At 35.8% G+C, this 22,447-nt stretch overlaps 1 protein-coding gene across 1 annotated transcript; it reads right to left on the reverse strand.

The window, feature by feature from the left end:
• Positions 1 to 537: 537 nt before the first annotated feature.
• emx3 (empty spiracles homeobox 3) lies at positions 538 to 9,205 on the reverse strand. The gene is made up of 3 exons (XM_056250398.1): positions 8,814 to 9,205; positions 3,297 to 3,481; positions 538 to 1,771 (listed from the first exon to the last, which is right to left on the reverse strand). Exons 1-3 carry the CDS (start codon positions 9,160 to 9,162, stop codon positions 1,604 to 1,606), a joined length of 702 nt encoding a protein of 233 aa, XP_056106373.1. The 5' UTR covers positions 9,163 to 9,205; the 3' UTR covers positions 538 to 1,603.
• Between the last annotated feature and the right edge of the window lie 13,242 nt (positions 9,206 to 22,447).

The following is a 22,447-nucleotide window of genomic DNA, read 5'->3' on the forward strand; positions in this document are numbered from 1 at the left end:
TTTATTTGATGAATAGAAAGATCAAAAGAACATAATTTATTTGAAATAGACACTACTGTCACTTATAATTTAATGCATCTTTGCTGAATAAAAGTATATATATATAGAGTGTTTCCACAAAAAATGTTTCTTGAGTGCCAAATCAGCATTATCTATAAAATTATTTTAATGAGCCAGCAGATGAGATGCACACACTGTAAGCGAACCGTTAAATGATACAAAACACAAACTAAATCAACTCAGAAACAAGTATTTTCACAGCCCAGCAAAGGTAATGGTGTTTGATACTGTTTTGAACAGGTTTTGGCGTGACACTGTTTGCACATGTAAATCCAAAGGTGGAGATGTTTGTTCACTTTCAGGCACTTATATGTTCAGTGAGCATGTAAGTACACTATTTTTGGAAGGATTTCTGTCTAATGACACCTGTCTGTTTTATGTAACTGAACCAATTAAGCTGTGGCTCCTCATGAATGCGAAGTCTAATGAGCAGCTTAGAACATAATTATAATAACAAAGGATAAATAATTCCCAAACAGTCTTTAAGTTAAGGTTTTATTATCTAATAGTCTGCAGAAAAAAAGTTAAACACACAAGATTCCTGAACAATGAAGACAAACGAATGGGGTTACAGTGGGTGCTTATCACCTTAAAGAAACCCCCCCCCCAAAAAAAAATCTGCTATGAAGTGCTACAAACCATTCTGGGTCTTAGAGGTTAGACTGCATTTTTTTCCTCGTATTTAATTGAGTAAAGAAAAAAATTCAAACAATTCCTAAGCTTCTCTAGTTCACTGATATTTGATCTCAGTTCAAGAGCCGTTGTGGTAACGAACATGAAAGAAAAAAAAAATTCTCACACGATACATGTAAAATCTTCAGTGAGCTTTAACCCAGATGTAAAACACAAAATACAATTTTGGGTTTGGAGCTCAAATGCATAGAAAAGTTCACTCATTCAGAATAAATAGAACCATTTCAAATGGATATCCGACTGATATTTGTCACTTTAAATTTTGAAGTGTTTGCCTGGTTCGTAAAAGAATGACATTGTATAAAATACGCACATCCATTTTTTTTTTAGAAGTACATCTATGGCGTCTATGTACACCTATTGGTGTTAGACTGTGAGCATTGAATCTCTAAATCAATTTAACACTACAAAACATTGATCAATCTATTCATTAAGGTGTTCTTTTATTATTACTTTCGTCATCCAGTATACTTCTTTATGATGGAAATGTTCTGACTGATAACAAAGGAGCGAGAGAGAAGTGAAAACTTACACACACAAAAAAATCGTACAAAAAAGTCTCCATTGCTCTGAGATGGAATGTGATCCAAAATGAAGAGGTCCATGTGTATTGCATACAGAAGTTTTTACAGTCAAGTCTTTCGGAGCAGTTCAGCTGCTGACGTCCTATGTTCTGCTGTGCGCGATCAGAAGTCAGTGGCGGTCGACTGTGACTCAGTTCCTTAGTTTACACACCAAGTTTAATTCATGACAGTGTGTCTGTCTGAAAAATATGGTTCTTTTTTTTGTGTGGCAGAGATCCGTCATCATGACTGATGTTTATTACCCGAGATAACGCAGCCGCACGATATCAGTCTTCTGAAATGACGTCAATGTCCTCAGAGCTGCCCTGTTGCGTGGCCACCCTCCAGCGGCTCACATGTTGACTGCCCTTCCTCTTCTGCTGCGACTCTGGTGACTCTTCCTCCAGCTTCTGTCTCTTGTGCTTGGTCCTTCTGTTCTGGAACCAGACTTTCACCTGAACAAGAACGAGAACGAGAGGCCATTTCAATATATCAGCTTGTCTAGTTAGATATATAATTAATATATAATTATAGATAGTATTAGAAATAATCTATATTAATTCATTTAAAATGCATGTTTGAACTATTTTATCCTTTTTTTATTAAGCATATCTGCCCCATTACCTTGTTTGCTATTAAAATACTTTGGCGGCATTATTATGCCATATAAAAACATGCTTATGCCTGCTGCTTATGTGAAATATGATTGTTGTTGACGTAATGTCTCAATCTGGTGAGAAAATCATGTATCGTGATTGCACGATATGTGTGGAAACATATTCGAACTATGTGTGCTTGACACGGATAAAACAGTATGTAAAAAAAAATAATAATAATAAAAAAGCAGCAGTAAAGTAATTGTAAAAACAAAATGGCAAAGGTTTACAGAAGGTGTCCAAAAGTGTAAAACCACTAGAGAAAATGTGAAAATATTATAATTTAATAAAGGTCATTACAAATTATATTATCAGTATGAACATTTGAACGAAACTTGTAATTGAAAATGAAAAGTTTTTATTTAATAATGTATTAGAATACAACTATGTAAAAAAAAAAAAACATACCAAATAAAAGTCGCTGCAAAAACGTAATAACTAATTAAAAAGGTTAATTAAAAAGTCTAAAAACACAAGTGAAATTGCATTTTTATAATCAAATAAATTTTTATTTATTTATGCCCCAACTTTTGAACATTTAAACTAAAATGAATGAAAAAAATATATTTTTAATTTAAAAATGTATCCGTATAAAACTGTATGTTAAAAAAAACATCCAAAATAAAAGTAAGAAAATAACTAATTTAAAAGATTCATATATGATTCATATAACCTGTAAAAGTTGCTGCCTAAAATTTTTAAGTACAATCAACTTGGATGTTTAAGTCACTTCAACTTAAATTACATTAAACTCACTTAAAAAAAAGAGAGTTGAATCTTGTTTAACTTATAAACTAATTTGAAAATTGCTTAACTTATTTTGATGAGTTAAAGCAATGTAAAAACAAATGTTGTCATAGCTCACTGATCATATAATTTTTTACAGTAGGTGTCCAAAAGTCTAAAATAAGTTTCTCATAACATTTATTTATTTATTTATTTGGTTTATTTTTTTTATTATTCCATTTCTTTCCACGTTCAGATTTGTATTCCCCGATTTTCAGTGGTGTCTCAGACTTTTGAACCCCTCCGTATGTCACAACAGGCATTGCTCAAGCCTAACAATCCTACACAAGTACGTATGTGAATGTTTGTGAAGCCGATTGTGAAAATAACCAATAAATGCATGTTGTATACATGCTTTGGAATTTATACGGCCTCTCCCAAGGCAATGAATGATGAATTACTTCCGTCCTGTGAGGAAACTAAATGAGTAAATGCGTGTTCACATCCCATGCCGTTAGCAGTGTGTGTGAGTGTGTGTGTGTGTGCTGCATTCCACAGCGTGCTGAAGGGATGGACCCTCACGCCTCTGCCTCCTCACCTGTGTCTCTGTCAGGCACAGCCCGTTGGCTAACTGCTTGCGCTCGGCTCCCACCACGTAATGGTTCTTCTCGAAGGCACGTTCCAGCCGCAGCAGCTGCGACGGGGAGAAGGCCGTGCGGATGCGCTTGGGCTTGCGAGAGAAAGGCCCGTGTAGCAGCAGGTTTTCCGGGCTGCTGTCGTCACCTGGAGACAAGAAGCAGGGGAATAAAAAGCACATGTCAATTAGCCCAGTGGATACTTTTATAGTGGGATTTAAAATGAATAAACGAAAATCTAAAACGTTCACAACAAAAACACAAGGAAATGTGTACATTTTAAAGATTTTAAACTGCGACTTATGCGCCAAATATGTTTTACATGGAAATTTCACTGTTTAAATTGAAAGTATCGTGCTGTTGCAATCCTAATGACATCATTGGATTGCTTTGTCCTTTTTGAAGTGTGTGGCATTACAAAATGAAGTGATGTGGATTCATAAAATTTCATTAAAAAGTCTTATGGCAGCCATTCCGTTGACATTTCTTCATGTAGCAGATCGATTATCCAGAGGCTCTTTATGCTTTTATACAAAATAAGTGCTTTACATAGCATAGCAATGCTGACATTACGCACAGGATCGCACGTCTTAATTGAGCCACATGAGCTGATTTGAATAATTCCAGGTCAGTTCCAGACACGGCTGATGTAAAGTGTGTTCACACCGCATCATTCATACGTCTGTACACTCAGACAGCTCTCTGTGCATTCAAAGACGAGCCTTTAACCTTCGGCCCTCATAATATATGGCATTACCCTAATTTTCATACAAATGCAAGGCTGCTAAAAAATAAATAGACATCCATGGTTGAATAGATGCAAAAACATTTGAGATGAATATGTTAATTGTCAGTTAAGCAAATCTAAATCCCTTACATTTGGTCTGATTATATTCAACATGAGGCAATAGTAAAATTTTGTCCCCATCAGTAAGTATCAGAGCAAACGTGATCTTCGCTCGACCCCAGACAACATCTGGAGGGTAGAGTACGTGTGCCGTTTATTGCAAACACACAAAGAGGGGAAAACATTTTTCATAAACAAATGGATGTGTAATTTACGTGACCACTTTAGTGTTTGGAGAGCTATGTTTGAAAGGAATCTTCAGAAAGGTGATGACCGCAATCACGTATAAACAAAATATTCTCGCGGAGCGGTTACAGGGAGGATAGAAGTGACAGACCATGATCTTTTGTCACTGAAAAAATAACCAAAAGGTTTCAACGTTCGCATCAGGTGTGCAACCGCAAAATGTACATCGGTAACATGCAAATGTCTCAAATAGGTGTTTGCTTCAATAACGACTTTTTCTGAGCACGCAATTCGGCTGGGTTTATGAACGCGGTTGGTCCATGCCCACACATAGGCCGTGAAGCTGCTGAAAACATCGGTGGCGATTGCTAAAAGCATATTAATGCATTAAATGGAAGTTATGAAATATATTCAGCCACCCAGAAATACTTTCACAATTCCAAAGGCTGACTAAATCCTTTAAACCACATAAACTAATTTCATCTAAATCCATAAAAGTTCAGTGTGCACAGAACACATTGACATTTTTTAACACTGATCATCAAAGAAAGCACAATGATGCACCAATTCTGAGCACAAAAGCTCACTAATGGCATCACCAGAAGATGAAAAGAGGATTAGCATGAGGCTGTTCGGACTTTAAGTCTTTTAAAAACTCCGAAACCAAGCCTTTATCTGCAGACAATAGCTTTGAACTGACTCCTTTCAGACAAGCATTAAGCCATCACAGAGAAGCAACTTCAACTCTCAGCCTCAAACACAGCGATGCTTCATATAAACGCATTTCTAGGCATCCCACTGCGGAAAAGACAGTTGCAACATGTTTGTTTGCATGCACAGAATGACTCGTTCGTAATGGTCGCTGTTGCAAGCCTCCATTAGCAGAGACTTCCCAAAGGTCCTAATAATGTTTGCACTTTACTAAAAGGTGCATATTTTCTGTCACAGCACTGTCATTGACAACTGCTTTCAGCTGGTGTGCTGAAAACGCTTTGAACACCAGAGGCAAAAACAATGGAGACATCTCCGTGCAAAAATGAGGGGAGCAGGGCGGAAGAATGTAAATAATGAGTTCTACGCGGTTTGAAGGTGTTGAAAAGCCCTCCTTAAACCTTCCTCAAGGTGCACTGAGCGCCAACCAACCGAAACCGAATACTCAGTGTTATAGTGGCAACTTTTCGAAACTTTCAAATCAAAGTGAAATCTTATTATTTCGTGTAGGCTCAGTGCTCTCGGCCTGGCATCATCAGCATGTGTGGCATCACCTCCGTGTCTCTCGAGAGAGGTGGTGGATCAGACTAGTAGCAGGCCAGAACACTGACAGAGACTCAAGCCTCCTGAAGAGCCGGGAGACCCTCCGGGGGTTTGGATTTAAACACACACTGGCCTATCCACGGCAAGAAAGCCCCCAACACGAGGAAAAGGGAACCAGATGGCACCCAGATCAGCATTACTACCATTCCCTTGGCACAAACAAGCTTGGTCTTGTCAGTGCCGTTCTCATTAGAGGCAGGGAGAAGGGTGGCCTATAGTGGGAAAGAAAGAGACTGTACCCTTTGGTCTCTCCTACAGAATGAGTGTTCCCCGTTAAGCCGCCTCCCTGAAATTTTGATTCAATATTTTCCAAGCAATTTTGAAAAAAAAGTTATTATTATATATATATATATATATATATCCAAAACATTTAACTGTTATTATCTGCTATTATTGTTATTATATTATTACATTATTATTATATTGTTATGTAAGCTTTGGAATGAGGCCTCTAAAGAAAGACAATAAATCATTCTATCAATAGTTTTAAAAGTCTGCTGATAACACTGTTTATATATATATGTGTGTGTGTGTGTGTTACTTAACTGCTATTATTATATTATTACATTATTATTATATTGTTACAATATTTTTAAATTTTATTATGCTTTGGAATGTGCCTCCAAAGAAAGACAATCAATTATTCTATCAATAGTATTAAAAGTCTGCTGATATCACTGTTTATACATCTATAGGCCTATATATATATAGATATATCGTGTAGAGTTCACCCAAAATTAAAATTACTGTGTGAGAAAAAAATTCAAGTTTACAGAGTTTTAGTGTCAGTACTACATTAAACTATATAATGTTAAATATAATGTATAATTATATTAGTGCAATGGGGGAATATTTGTGGGTCCTCCTGATAATGGCAAATGTCTTATGTTACCAGTAAAAAGTGGCCAACACTATTTTAAATATACATCTAGTCAGTGACAGAGTGCACGCATATTCATCTAAAATCATTTGTCTTGGAGTATCGCAATAAAATTGTATCGTTCGTTCAGTATCTTTATATGCATCGAGTTGTGACATAAGGGTATCGTCACATCCCTATATATAACTGCTATTATTATTATTACATCATTATTACATTGTTCTCATATTATTACACTATGCTTTGGAATCCAGCCTCTAAAGAAAGACAATCACTGATGACATTGTTTATGCATCTGGAACCTCACAGATTTTTATTGAAACCTGAGAGTGCACAAATCTCAGAAAAATGCATCAGTGCCACTGTCACAGTCTGTGGATCGTACCCATAACACGAAAGCCTGCTCATGTACAACAGCAGGACGGTCTGGGATCCTGTTTATCTTGTCCCGCATGACGGATCCGAGGACATGGACACATCTCTTTACCCATTCAGGAAGTGCTAGAGTTAAAACCCATGGACACATTAGCACTGACACTCTCCTCGATAGGTGATCCGTTCCCACCCAATCCCCACGGCTGCATTTAGTCTTGTCTAAACAGTAGTTTTCTAGGTTATTGGACACCATCAGTGAGTGGATCGGCTGTGTGTGTAAACAAAGAGGCTCTATCTGAACCCCGGATCTGAGTAATAGTGACAACAACCTCTGACTTCCACCAATTACCTGAGCAATGCCCTCGAGGACTGTGGTGCAGCTCAGGACCCTATAACAGCAAATGTGTCTGGGCTTCTCATCACAGCCCTCCAAGCAGGCAATAAGTCAGACCGGCCAGAGCTACTGATAGCAGATTTAACAAATTGCCTGGTAAATAGGACCTCCTAGTATCCATTACACTTTTTAAAGGACTCTGCAAACAGGACTATCAAATCAATCAAATATTCTTGTCTTTGATTTTTTATAATAATAGTAATAAATTAAAGAAGTTCAAAGAAACATTCATCTCACAAAGATGGTGATTAAAATGTACAAAATTTAAATCAAATTAAAATAAAGCTCTTAAAGGAACAAACATTTCAAGGCTGTTTTTTTAGAGCTAAATAGAGGTATAAATAAAGAGGTTTAAATAAAGGTTTTATCCAATAATAAAAGTGCAATAATTGTTTTAAAAGCTAACATATATCATTAACAGTGTTTGCATTATTATGGTAGTTTTAAGAGCTGTAAATGTTTATGAGCCTTATAATAACAAATGTGTTTACTTTGTGGAAGAATCACAAATGTAAAAGAAAGATGTTGCATGTAGCACTTCGACTACCTCATAAAAATATTCGTCCACCCACAATAGTGTAATATAATTATTGAAATAGATTATGTATATCGTACATTTAAAAAAGAAAACGGAAACGACGTAGAAATACGGTGCATCTTTAAGAAGATACACAAATATTTAAATAAAAATAATTCAAATAACAGTAAAATAATGTAGTTTTTTTATTAAGAAATATACTATATTTATTGTATTAAAATTATCCTAAACGATGGAACGTATTATAAAAGTATATAATAAGTAAAAGCCTAGCCTACATTTAGCCTATTTGATCATTAATATAGGCCTAAATGTGCTTCTGAAAACTGTGACAATAATCGTTAGGCTATCTATTTATCTTTATCTTAATTATCTTTCATAATGAATTATTTATATTATAATACACAATGAGAGCTGAAAATGTATCAAACAAACAAACAGAAAAAAAAATATATGTATCGAACAACGTCCCCTTCTTTAATAACACGGCTATATCTGATCAAAACAAATTAGCGGTCTTTCATAATGTTATGACGACTACAAATTTATTTTGCAATTCACCTTTATTGGCAATTTGGCAAAATTCCTTTAATTTAAAGTCAAACCATTTTTAAATAGACTAACACAACTCGCACGGCATCATTTTCTCATGAGTCCTTTTTACATTTTTTAAATCGATATGTTTATAAAAATAGCTAGGTTAATATTCAGATGAGAGGTAGGCTATTTATCGCATCGCCCGTGCATGCGTATCGCCATTTATAACAATTTTTAAATAAAACATTAAATCAATAAGGCCAAAGAGCTGCTGAAAACATTGACTAGGCTACCTCACAGTCACACTTAAAATATTTTCAATCTTTTTGAAGTTATTAAGCTTTTCTTAACTTCAAGGGCCCCACTTCAATCTCTCACTCCATCTCAACATCCCAGAACTGATCTTTACCTTGGAATCGATGTCCCAGATATCTGTTCCTCAACACCCACGGGTAGAAGTTGAGGGGGTCCCTCTGGTGAGGGCTGAAGAAGGACTGTGTGGGGATCTGGAGGTGACGCAGAGACAGCCCGGAGTTGGTGGAATGAGTGGCCGGGTCTGTGAACATCATCTCTGGGCTGCTGCTGTACAGTGTCCTGCCTGAGTTCTGGAAGCAGCTCCCAAAGGGGGAAGGATGGATGGATTCAGAGAACCTCAGAGCAGTGGGTCTGATGGGCTCATCCGCAGAGGCACTTGAGGAATTGGAGTCTTTACCCACAAGAGATTCAATAGTGAAGCACTTCTTATTGTGCTGGAACATTGTGATGGGCTATAATAAAAAAAATACTCAATCAATTAAATGCAAAAAAATCGAACAGGAAGTGAACCGATGATGAACCGCACGTCTAAAAAAAGTCAAAAAGACAATATTTATATAGTCCCTCTGCAATCCATAACTTCATAAGGTTCCTTTGGCTCCTTCAATTTCGTGGGTTGCAATACACTTCCAATAGCTGCAAATAGACGTGTGAGTTTCTGTCACCAGTTGTGTTTAAAGTAATTCAGATCTCATCTCGTTTATGTCCTTGTCAGAGCAAACGTCGAGCATGTGAAGCAGGCATCAGTTCAGATGCAGTCAGATCGCTGCGAGCTCTTGTGATCGATGATCCGTCAGCTTGTGCGCCAGCGCTTGTCATGATGAGCCAACTTCAATACCTGCTCTCTCGGAGCTCCGACAGCGAGGTGTGCTGCGCATGCGCAGACCGGCGAGCGGCGCACTCGCGCTCAATAGCCATTTTGTGTTGTGTAAAGAAATTCTGTAGGTAGGCTATTTGACCAGAAAGAGTTCAACAACACATGAGGATGTGTCAGAACAGAATCTATGAAGGGTATACCTAGCTACATTTAAAATGTGTTGAAGCTTCAAAACTGAATCTTTCTGATGGCTTAGTGATCAGCAGGTTGCTTGTTTAATTTTATTACACTGTGACTGATGTTGTTTTTTAATCATTTTTATTTTATTTTATTTATTTAGGCTATTTTTTGCGAAATAGGCGGAAGCAGGTGAAAGGGATTTATAGATTTTGTTTTGCTAGTTTAAATGAACGGCCTCATAATTCGTCACGATATTCATTTAGGTTTTTATTTGCCTATTACTTTCTTGTCTTCTTACACCCCAGAAATAGCCTATTTATTTCGGTTAATAATTTTTCACACACTGTAGCCTATCATATTTTTTAAAAAAAGATTCTGAAAGTGTTTCCTTGCTACTGCATTTAAATGATCTATTAGCTATTTATCTTGTGTAGCAGGCTATCGGTAGGCCTACACTGTAAAAAATATTGTTGGTTTAACTTTTAAAAAGTAGCCTATAACCTGGTTGCTTAATACAATTTTAAAAATAAAATAGAGATTGGTTTAATCAACTGAAACTCAAAATGTTATTTAAGTTGATAAGTTGATTTGACAAAAGAAAAAATGTAGGCTACAAAAAATGTATTTGACCAAAAAAAGCCCTTTTTTTTTTTTTTTTTTTTTACTGTGTAGGCTACAACCAGTAAGAATTAAAGCCCACACATGTAAAAATTCGTTGTAGCACGTAAAATTAATAACAATAGTAGGCTAATAATAAAACAACATTCCAATAATAACATACAATATTAAATATCATTAAAATCAGCATGCATCCATGTCATTTGTTATTATCATTTGCAGCATTAGCATACTATAGTTTTCTTTTATTTGTTGTTTTAGCTATCAAATCATTATTATCTTCTCTAGGAATATCCTTTAAAGAGGTTTATTAAAGGATATAGCCTTTACAAGTGAAGAAAATTATAGAGAGAAAATTATATATTTTTTATTTTATAGATTTGTTTGCTTGGGCCATTATAGGTGAGCATTATCTAGTGAAATAATCAATATGGTTAACACATCTAACACTTATTTTTATTTTATGGATATAAATCGTCATCATAACAAGAGAACTCGCTCGGGAATCTGAGCTTAGTTAAGGAGTTTATGAAGGTGTCTTAATGAAGCAGACACAGATCAAGGGAACGGGGCATTGATCTCTCGGCTTGACATGTCTCGAGTGCCTCTCCTTGTCTCATTTGTCAGTTACAAACGCAATAAGTTGTTGAGAGAGGATGGAGGCTAATGGGGTGGATCAGAGTCTCGGAAACCCTGGACAGATGTCACCCTTTTGAGAAGGAACAATCGTGGCTCAGGAGCCACACAAAAGCCCCCCTGCTCAGGCCTTTCACAATCCACCCAGCGGAAACCCATGTGAACCACGCAGGGCACAGACCCCATTGAGCCCCAAAGCAGCCCGTCTCCAGCCCTCTTGTGCCTCCCTTCTCAGTCCCTCTGCATATAATTAATAGCTTTCTCTGGCCAATTTTGTCCCCTTTGCCTCAAATACAAATGGCCATTAACATCTATTAATTTTGCCTCTGGCAATTGATTGCAGAGTGTGCACAGCTGAAAAGGCTATAACAGTTGGAGTTTTTGTAAGCACTCTGGGTGTGAAGGCGAGTTAAAATGTGATTATTGTTCCCCTGCCTGGAACTAACTGGTGTTAAACCCTCTTTGAACACGGAGAAGCCAAGATTGGTTATTTTACTAGTCATTAGCTGACTCAGAGAGGCTAAATTAAATGGATAACAATCAATACCTATTGACTTGAGGAACATTATGAAAAAATAGCATGTTCATGAAATCCCTTATTCACAATAAAAAAATGAGCAAATTAAAGATACATTACAAAAAAGGTCAAATTAAGCTATCTAATTGTACAACTTCTCTTCTCAGACCATAAATAGAATTCAAATCTTTTAATAGTGTTATCAGACAGCCACAGTAAAAACCTTTCTAATTTCCGAATGCATTATTTGCAAAGTATTTTTTTAATAAAAAAGTTCATTTTGCAATAATTCAGCTCTTGATTCTAGGATTTAGATTAAAAAAAAGAAATGCTAAAAAATATATATAGTAAATATAGCTAAAAATCTAATATGATGATAAGTGACTAAATTATAGTCCTTTATTGTAAAACAACTGAAAATAAAATACAAATAGAAATATTATGACATTCAACAATATTTGCATGATGTATCATGTATTTGGTAAAACTAAAATAGGCCATAAGGATCTCAAGCTCACAGTCACTGTGTACTATGGCACTCAGTGTTAGTATTTATTTGCTCACGTAGCCTAGTCTATTTATCCACTAATAACTATACAAAGTAAATGTATTACACGTCTTGAATGCTGGGACAAAAACTCAAGGATTTGATACAGGCTTTTTGTTAGTTACTGTTCAGAAATGTGGGTGCGCGGTCAACCACATTGTGAACAAACAACGCCCTCTACTGTACCAATGTGTAAAAGACACAGAGCACATCCATTTAAACAATGCATTTAGACATGCTTTTAAAATCGATCAATTGGAGGGACAGAAATCTCTCAGATTTCATCAAAAAGATCTTCATTTGTGTTCCGAAGATGAACGAAAGTTTTATGTGGTTGAAACCACATGAGGGTGAGTAATTAATGATATAATTTTCATTTCATTTTTATATTTAAGCCTCGTTTGTGAAACCAGGGGCTTGTTATTTCCGGATTATATCCAGATTAGTCAGAACAAATACACACACTCATGCATGCAACATTAGTACCTGCTAGTTAAGTGAATCCTTGTTGAAGCTCCGCATTGTGTGTTAATCACTGAGAATGAAGAACATTCATTATTATTATGTTTGACATTCAGATACAAGTAGAGAGTTAAGTGACCTTTTACTTAATACAAATTAGCTTTTTTATTATTATTACTGATATTCTTTTTTTCAGCATATTAGAGAAAGACTAAAGTCCTTAAAACTACAAAAAAGTAGGCCTAGTAGCCTATGGAAGATTGATACTGTGACAATAAATGTTCAAAATCAAAACAAAAGCTTCATCATTATGGCCTCGTTTACACTGCAGGGGTCTCATTTATAAAACTGTGCGTAGGATCCTTACTAAAAGTGTACGTGCGTCCGAAAGCCAAAAATGGCGTACGCAAAAAAATATTCGGACTTATAAAACCGTGCGTACGCCAGAACCTGCAGAATTCACTTTATAAATCCCAGTCAGCGGAAGAATGTGCGCACATGCGTCTCCTCCCCGAAATAACCATATATGGAGCTTACAACACCTAGTTTTACTATGGATATCCTCATCTGCATATCATTTGCATATGATTATTCTTCCACGTGATAACGGTAGGCCTACAAGACATTTGGAAAACATGAAATACGGATGTGCCGTCACATTAGTTACATTAATAAAAAATAATTTAGTAGCCTATATCCTTGCCTTGTTTTTGAATTAATAAATCAAATAGTGTAAATTACATTTCAGAGAAAGTTTTTCTCAATCTTTTCCACTGGCCAAAGAGTATTTTTAATTGATTTATATTTTTAATGGAAACAGATAGCTAGACCTTGTAGTGCATTATTTGCACGAAACTATTTTCTCAGACAATCTGCTATTATCATGATAAGCAATTATCTCTGTAGTTAAAACATTAAAACACAGCATGCCAGAGGAAAAGTGTTTGAAAGCATTGCAACAAATATTTCTATTTATTGAATAGAAAAAAATGTTGTAACTTCTCAGTAATGATTTCATGTAATTTAAGTGTCTAACTCCATTAATCAGAATGGCATATTTAATCTAAATGTATATATCAGAAGTAAAACATAGTTTTAATTATTTAAACTGTTATTGTGAACATATTTCACAGAACACTGTATTTATGATTATAATGAAGATTTACGGTTTTAGATAGGCTGCGTCAGTTCACTTAAGAACAAAGGGATGGATATTTAACAAAGGGATGGACATTTAAAAAGGGATGGATGTTTGCTTCATGTGATAGGCTTGGTGAGTGAAATTATATTTGTATTATCTTTCTGTATACTGTATGTATAATTTTCTTTAGGTTTTCATTCTAAAAGTGACCAAAAAGACATTTAGCTCCAGCTCACCATCGGTGTCGCCAAACTGCTCCATCTCCAAAACGTGCGTACGCACGGTTCAAAATATGCTTAAAGGTGCGCACATTCTCCCGTCAAGTTTGTTTTTTATAGATCACAACCTTTGCGTGGAAACTGGCGTAGGCCTACGTACGTTTCCAGCCCCGTTTTGTGCGTACGCACGCTTTATAAATGAGACAGGGGCCTCATGTATAAAACTTTGCGTAGATTTCATCCTTAAAGTGTGCATACGCACATAAGGCAGAATTTGCGTACGCACAAAAGTTTTCAGATTTATAAAACCGTTCGTACGCCAGAACCTGCGCAGAATTCACTTTATAAATCCCAGTCAGCGGAAGATTGTGCGCACGCGCGTCTCCTCCCCGAAATAACCACATATGGAGCTTACAACGCCTAGTTTTACTATGCATATCCTCATCTGCATGTCATTTGCATATGATTATTCATCCACGTGATACCATGTTTAACGGTACGAAATACGGATGTGCCGTCACATTATTACATTCATAATTTTTTTTAGTAGCTTATATCCTTGCCTTGTTTTTGAATAAATAAATCAAATAGTGTAAAATACATTTCAGAGAAAGTTTTTCTCAATCTTTTCCACTGGCCAAATAGTATTTTTAATTGATTTATATTTTTAATGGAAACAGATAGACATTGTTGTGCATTATTTGCACGAAACAATTTCCCCAGACAATCTGCTATTAGCTATCAGTTAAAACATTAAAAAACAGCATGGCACAACAAATAGGTCTGTTTCTATTTATTGAATATATATTTTTTGTAACTTCTCAGTAATGATTTCATGTAGCTAGTTCAAGTGAAACTCCATTAATGAGAATGGCATATTTAATCTAAATGTGTATATCAGAAGTAAAACAGTTTAAATCATTCTTTTATTTATTTAAAATGTTATTGTGAACACATGCTTCTTGACGGTTTTGTAATGAACACCGTAGTTAGGACCGATGATGAGGAGCGATTGTGCTTCATGACTGTATTTGCAGACTTTGACATTTTATGATATATGTACATTAAGGAAAATATTTCCTTTTTACACTGTGTTCTGCAGTTCTCTAATAAAAGGGTATTTCATGCTATTCTGTATCACATGTAGTCGCACCATGTCCTCATGGGCTCCCGTTGTGGACAATGTGACTGTAAGGCAGCGCTGATTATTATTATTATTTTTTTTATATACATTTTGAATTACGTTTGGATTTTACTAGATGTATAGCCTAAAACAATCGGCACAAATAACACTGTTGGATTTAATCTTCATGATAATGTGGATATAACGTATGAAATGGAGTGAAAATTAAATGTCGTTAATTCTTATAATCGTTCTTCTCACATTTATTTTCTACAATCTAACTTCAGTTCACTACCTCACCATCTGTGTCGCCAATTCCCTTTGTCTCCAGAATGTGCGTACGCACGGTCAAGAGCATCCTTACAGTGCGCACTTATTTACGCCAAGTTTATTTTTTTATAAATCCCGATATGTGTGTGGAAAAATGCGTACGCATATTTCTATGCCCATTTTGTGCGTACGCAACGTGGCCCCTGGTCTTGATTCCCAATTCTGATTTGTTGCCTATCCGATTTTTTTTACTGTCCGTTTACACGTTCTTTAAATTGTGATCCATATCCGAGTCATGTGTTTACACTTGACTGAAACATCGCGCATGTTTAAAGGGGTCTTCTTGCTCAGATGGACGAACACGCAGCGAGATCTCAGGGGGCCTCATTTATAACCGTTGCGTACGCACAAAACAGGCCATGAAAGAGGCGTACGCCACTTCCGACGCATAAGTGGTGATTTATAAAAACAAACTTGACGGAAAAATTTGCGCACCTGCACGCAAACTCTGACCCATGCGTACGAACGTTTTGGAGATGGAGCAGTTTGGCGACACCGATGGTGAGCTGGAGTTAAATGTCTTTTTGGTCACTTTTAGACAGAAAATCTAAAGAAAATTATACATAGGCTATACAGAAAGATAATACAAATATAATTTCACTCACCAAGCATATCACTTGAGGCAAATATTGATCCCTTCTTAAATGTCCGCGCCAGCGAGCGCGTGGTGCCGTTTAGTGAAACTAACGCCTATCTAACGACAGAGTCCTAATCATACAACAGTGCATGTTCACAATAACAGTTTAAATAAATAAAATAATGATTTAAACTGTTTTACTTCTGATATAAACATTTAGATTAAATATGCCATTGTCATTGATGGAGTTAAACACTTAAACATGAAATCATTACTGAGAAGTTACAACATGTTTTATATTCAATAAATATAAATATTTGTTGTGGATGCAATGCTTTTGAACACTTTTCCTCTGGCATGCTGTGTTTTAATGTTTTAACTAAAGAGATAATTGCTTATAGCAGATTGTCTGAGAAAATAGTTTCTTGCAAATAATGCACAAAGGTCTGTTTCCATTAAAAATATAAATCAATAAAAAAAATACTATTTGGTCAGTGGAAAAGATTGTGAAAACTTTCTCTGAAATGTATTTTACACTATTTTATTTATTTATTCAAAAACAAGGCAAGGATAGGCTACTAAATTATTTGTATTAATGTAGGCTATGTGACGGCACATATTAGGCTATTTCATATTTTCCTTATGTCTTGTACCGTTAAACATGTTATCACGTGGATAAATAACCATATGCAAATGATATGCAGATGAGGATATGGATAGTAAAACTAGGCGTTGTAAGCTCCATATATGGTTATTTCGGGGAGGAGACTTCCGCTGACTGAGATTTATCGGGATTTATAAAGTGAATTCTGCGCAGGTTCTGGCGTAGCCTACGCACGGTTTTATAAATCTGAATATTTTTTTGCGTACGCCATTTTTGGCTTTCGGGCGCACGTACACTTTTAGTAAGGGTCCTACCATAGGGATCCTACGCACAGTTTTATAAATGAGGCCCCTGGACTGGTGGGAACATAGGCCTACAACACGATCTCATAAAAGTAAGTAGGCTATCTATAGCACAAATTTTATTTCTCATGCCATTTATACGCCAAAAATAGTTTTTGCTTGCATATGATACGCACTGTAAACGTGCGTATTAAACGCCATAAAGTGCGTATCATTCACGCAAAAACTATTTTTGGCGTAAATGGCACGTGAAAAAAATCGTGCAATAAACGCACTTTCATGAGATCGAGGCGGGCTTTAACGAGGAGCAGTGTGTCCGAAATTTTAGGATGAACAAGCCAACCTTTGATATGTTGTGTCAACTTGTGTCCACATTCCTCTCCTACGACGACACAATGTTTCGTCGGGCCATCCGTCCAGGGTTTCGCGTCGGGGTTTCTCTCGTCATTAAACCGCGGAGACGCAGCCTATGCCTCGGAAAATCCGATCTGCCTGTTTACATGACAGTCGCATTGGCACATATCTGATTTAGTTCCACATATGAACGAGGCCTGAAACCTATGGCGTTATATATGTGCCTCATTCCTGAGCGAGTAATTGTAAGTTTTGAGCACAGAGAACTATATTTTGCAAGCACATTGCATTATATTTTGAACAGAAATTAACAATCGCAAAAAAAAAAATTCGTTTGAGCAAAGAAAAAACGATTCCGTGCTCTATAAATGTATTTGCTATTATCCATATTAACGTGCAATAATAACTCCTCTCACGCAGTTTACTCAGGTGCTCTCTCACAAACTTATTCTCTGCGCTCCTGTCAAGTCCCTCTCTCTCTCTCTCAACCTCTTAATTCTGTGCGCGCTCAACTCTTGACACACGCGCGCTCAACTCTTGATACACACGCGCGCTCAACTCTTGATACACACGCGCGCTCAACTCTTGATACACACGCGCGCTCAACTCTTGATACACACGCGCGCTCAACTCTTGATACACACGCGCGCTCAACTCTTGATACACACGCGCGCTCAACTATTGACACACACGCGCGCTCAACTCTTGATACACACGCGCGCTCAACTATTGACACACACGCGCGCTCAACTTGCAACAGCGTTACAAGTGTGCCACAAAATCAACCAATCGGAAAATTAGAGGTCAATTGTGATTGGCTGTTGGTCTCCAATCACCACGCAGCACAAAGAAGAAGAAAAAGGAATTTTATGGATAGATGTCTTCTCTAGTATGGAATGCCAAAGCTGACTTAATTAAAAATAAATAAATACATAAATAAATAAATATACGAAGAAATGCAAAAAAGCAAAAATACATAAATAAATATACAAAGAAATGTAAAAAAAAATACAAAGAAATGAGTATTTATACTTTTATTTCCTTATTTATGTATAATTGTATTTTTTCACACATTTTTTATTTATACATTTATTTATTTCCACTTTTATTTATTTCCACATTTATATATTGTATTGTATTATATAAATTGATTTCCAGGGGCGATCAGCATCATATACTGCATGTCCAGTTCTTAATATTAATCGATAAACTACTCAGTTATTATAATAATAAGGCACTATGGCTGTTATCAGTAAAATAAAATTAACAAAAGTCATTAAGTCATTAAAAGTCAAAATCTTAATACAGAGGAGAATGTTTTTACACTGCAATTACAATTGCATAAAAGTCGTTATGAGATTAATGTTAAAAATAAACCATTTGAATATAGAAATATGAAATGATGGAATCAATTAAATTGTATGTTTAAATATGAAACTAAAACAGCCAGTAGGTGGCGGTAAGTCACTGTCTTAAACGAGTGAGTCATATCATTATTTCAGACCGATTCATTCAAATACTGAACTTCGGGGAAAAAACACCACGTGCTATGTTCAACTGTACAGCTCAGGTATCAAAATTATGGCGGGGCGACGTGGCACCAACATTAATAAAAAATGTCAGCATTTAAAAATGCTGTAAAAAAGCCCATGTATGAGATAATTTTATTCCCGAACTGAATGAATCAGTATTTGAATGAATCGGTCTGAATTAATGATATGACTCACTCGTTTAAGACAGTGACTTACCGCCACCTTCTGGCTGTTTTAGTTTCATATTTAAACATACAATTTAATTGATTCCATCATTTCATATTTCTATATTCAAATGTTTTATTTTTAACTTTAATCTCATTACGACTTTTATGCAATTGTAATTGCAGTGTAAAAACATTCTCCTCTGTATTAAGATTTTGACTTTTAATGACTTAATGACTTTTGTCAATTTTATTTTACTGATAACAGCCATAGTGCCTTATTATTATAATAACTGAGTAGTTTATCGATTAATATTAAGAACTGGACATGCAGTATATGATGCTGATCGCCCCTGGAAATCAATTTATATAATACAATACAATATATAAATGTGGAAATAAATAAAAGTGGAAATAAATAAATGTATAAATAAAAAATGTGTGAAAAAAGTACAATTATACATAAATAAGGAAATAAAAGTATAAATACTCATTTCTTTGCATTTTTTTTTTACATTTCTTTGTATATTTATTTATGTATTTTTGCTTTTTTGCATTTCTTCGTATATTTATTTATTTATGTATTTATTTATTTTTAATTAAGTCAGCTTTGGCATTCCATACTAGAGAAGACATCTATCCATAAAATTCCTTTTTCTTCTTCTTTGTGCTGCGTGGTGATTGGAGACCAACAGCCAATCACAATTGACCTCTAATTTTCCGATTGGTTGATTTTGTGGCACACTTGTAACGCTGTTGCAAGTTGAGCGCGCGTGTGTGTCAAGAGTTGAGCGCGCGTGTGTATCAAGAGTTGAGCGCGCGTGTGTCAAGAGTTGAGCGCGCGTGTGTATCAAGAGTTGAGCGCGCGTGTGTATCAAGAGTTGAGCGCGTATGGAAAGCCGTTAGGGCCAAAAACACGCGAATTTTAACGCGTATTTCACGCGTATTTCACGCGTAAAATACGTGTATTTTACGCGTGAAATACGCGTTGATTATGTCACGCGTATTTCACGCGTATTTCACGTGTAAAATACACGTAAAATACGCGTGAAATACGCGTGACATAATCAACGCGTATTTCACGTGTAAAATACGCGTATTTCACGTGTATTTTACACGTAAAATACGCGTGAAATACGCGTTAAAAATCAGTATGAACGGGTCCGTGTCATTGGCTGCTGAAGACTTGGGTCTAACCATTTGTGTGAGCTTAGAGGGGTGTACCTTTCATAGACTAGGCTACCACCAGTTTACATTCTATAGATCAGCTTATTCAGGTTTTTTGTATAACCTATATGAATAATATATTTAAATAGCAGTTTTATGACAATTAATTTTTTTTATGACAATTAATTTTATGACAATTTAGATAAAAATAAAATTAACTTGTTTTTCTCCACTCATGCCTTTTTGTAAATAAACACATTAGTGGACATTCTAGCTTTAACATCAAAGCATTAACGTGTGTGGGGAAATCAGTTACAGTGGAGGTAACCAATGCAGGTTTATGATCACTGCAGGTTTAAGATACAGACCACTGTAATCAATATCTGTCTTTGGAAAACAACGTGAGCTTTTGTTGTGCTTACATTTACAGCTATAGCAAGCAGGGGGCGCTTTTTCAAACCTTTTTGTTCTGAAATTGGGCACTCAGACAAACTGTAATTAGGTATACAGGTGATATTATCAATTTAAAGGAATTTAATGACTTAAAGTATTTAAATATGTTATTTAAGGCTTTCAGGATTAGAATGAGAGCTTGTGCTCAGGTCAGGACAGGTATAAGAACTTGATTTGGCTTTCCTGACAGCAGAAGTATTTTACAGGTCACCTTGGTAATTGGTATTAAAGCAATTTATCTGTAAAAATGATTAGACACTTTGGTAAAACACCATATAACATTTAAGTAAACATATAAACATAAAAATCAGTGACGTAACTTTGTTTTAAAAAGTGGGTGGAACAGGTGGGGTGGGGGTTGCTAATAAAATGCTAAATCAGATTTATGCTACAATAACATTACGACGTCCAGCAATCGATTTAAATAGTAGGCTACATGGGGTTTAATTTGTTGTTTAATGAGATGAAGTATAATAATGTATGTTGTCAGTGTGTTGTCTCTAATATTTAATGTTAGAATATTTACTCTGCATTTTCTGTTTCTATAGAAAACCACACACTAATACACCCACAACTAAGTACAACCATTCAATCCTTGTTAATAACTGAGTTGTTGGGGTGACAAATAAACAGGTTACTCTCAAATTTCCAACATATTTTCACCAAGTCTCTTACGGACACCATGTGGCATATTTCATACCTAACCAGCAGTTTACTGAAATGAGACTGCTATAAAGCCAACTCGTTTTTTTTTTTTTCAGTTCCCCACTTACTTTACCTTCCTCAAGCTGACAGAACACATCCAAGCTTGTGATCATAAATTCATACAAATCATCTGCATGATAAAAGGTACTGTGGGTTAGTTTGTTAACATATTACTATTTTAAATCAGAATTGATTTCACTGAAAATGTATTACATTTAGAAAAAATGAAATGAAGCTGAACTCTGCAGGGCAGAGGGCATTGACCCTTGAGGACCGTGTTTGCCCATTGCATTCGGAGCATTCCAAGTGAACCCTGCTGATGTAAAAAAAAAAAAAGTGTAAAGGGTTAAATTAGCAATTTAAAAGGGTAGTCATTGCAGTGTCACCTGTAAATCTATCTTTGTTATCATGGGCGTCAGTTTGGTTTGAAATGTGCTGGGGACAGAGACGCATTCGGAAGTGCATTTTCAGTGCATTTTCAGAAGTGCTGGGTACAATGACGTATTAATTTTTTTTCTCTCTTTCGGGCAGGTTATGTTTTCAAAGACGATGTCCTGTAGCTCAGGCACGGCCCCACTTTTCAACAGGCCCACCCAAAACTTTCACACACACAAAAAAATCCTTTTACTATATTCTAATTTTGTCAATAATTATAAAAAAAAAATTGCCAAAAGCTCATAATTTGTGCTCAAGCGCACGACCGCACGCATAAAGCTTGCCACAAAGAACCGGTAAAAGTAATGATAATAAATGCGTCTAATACGCTGTGAATGTGAATGTGCATTATACGCCGAGTTTCGGTTAATTTATGAGACGAACTCCAATTCACTCGCCGGCGCCTCCATGTCGTGATTCTGCTATATTTACTTCTTATTTATTAAATAAATCCAGACAATTGGTTCATGAAACATTGATTAAAATTAAGATATAATTAATATAAAACGAAAATAAATGTAAAGAAAGGCAGCTGTTCTGTTTGAGGTCTCTGTGAAAGTTTTAAAGAAGTCTTTTAGTGCCGCTTTCAGAACGCTCACGTCCGTAAACGAGAACTGACACGTTGTTTTTTCCCTCATAAATGCGAACAGAAAAATCAATAAAAAATGTATTATAGTGTTGTTTTTTTTGCTGGGTCAGACAATGATTGCCAAATTTCTCTCTCATATTGCTCCTCATAACCACTGAAAACGGTCCAAAAAATCGAACCAAAAGTCAAATTAATATGGACGGGAGTTAAAAGTGGTGGGTGCAAAATGACTCATGACGAAATCTGGTGGTACGAAA

Source organism: Rhinichthys klamathensis, unplaced genomic scaffold, assembly GCF_029890125.1.
Source record: "Rhinichthys klamathensis goyatoka isolate OS25496 unplaced genomic scaffold, OSU_Roscu_1.1 h1tg000068l_1, whole genome shotgun sequence".
In the NCBI taxonomy this organism is placed as follows: Eukaryota; Metazoa; Chordata; class Actinopteri; order Cypriniformes; family Leuciscidae; genus Rhinichthys; species Rhinichthys klamathensis.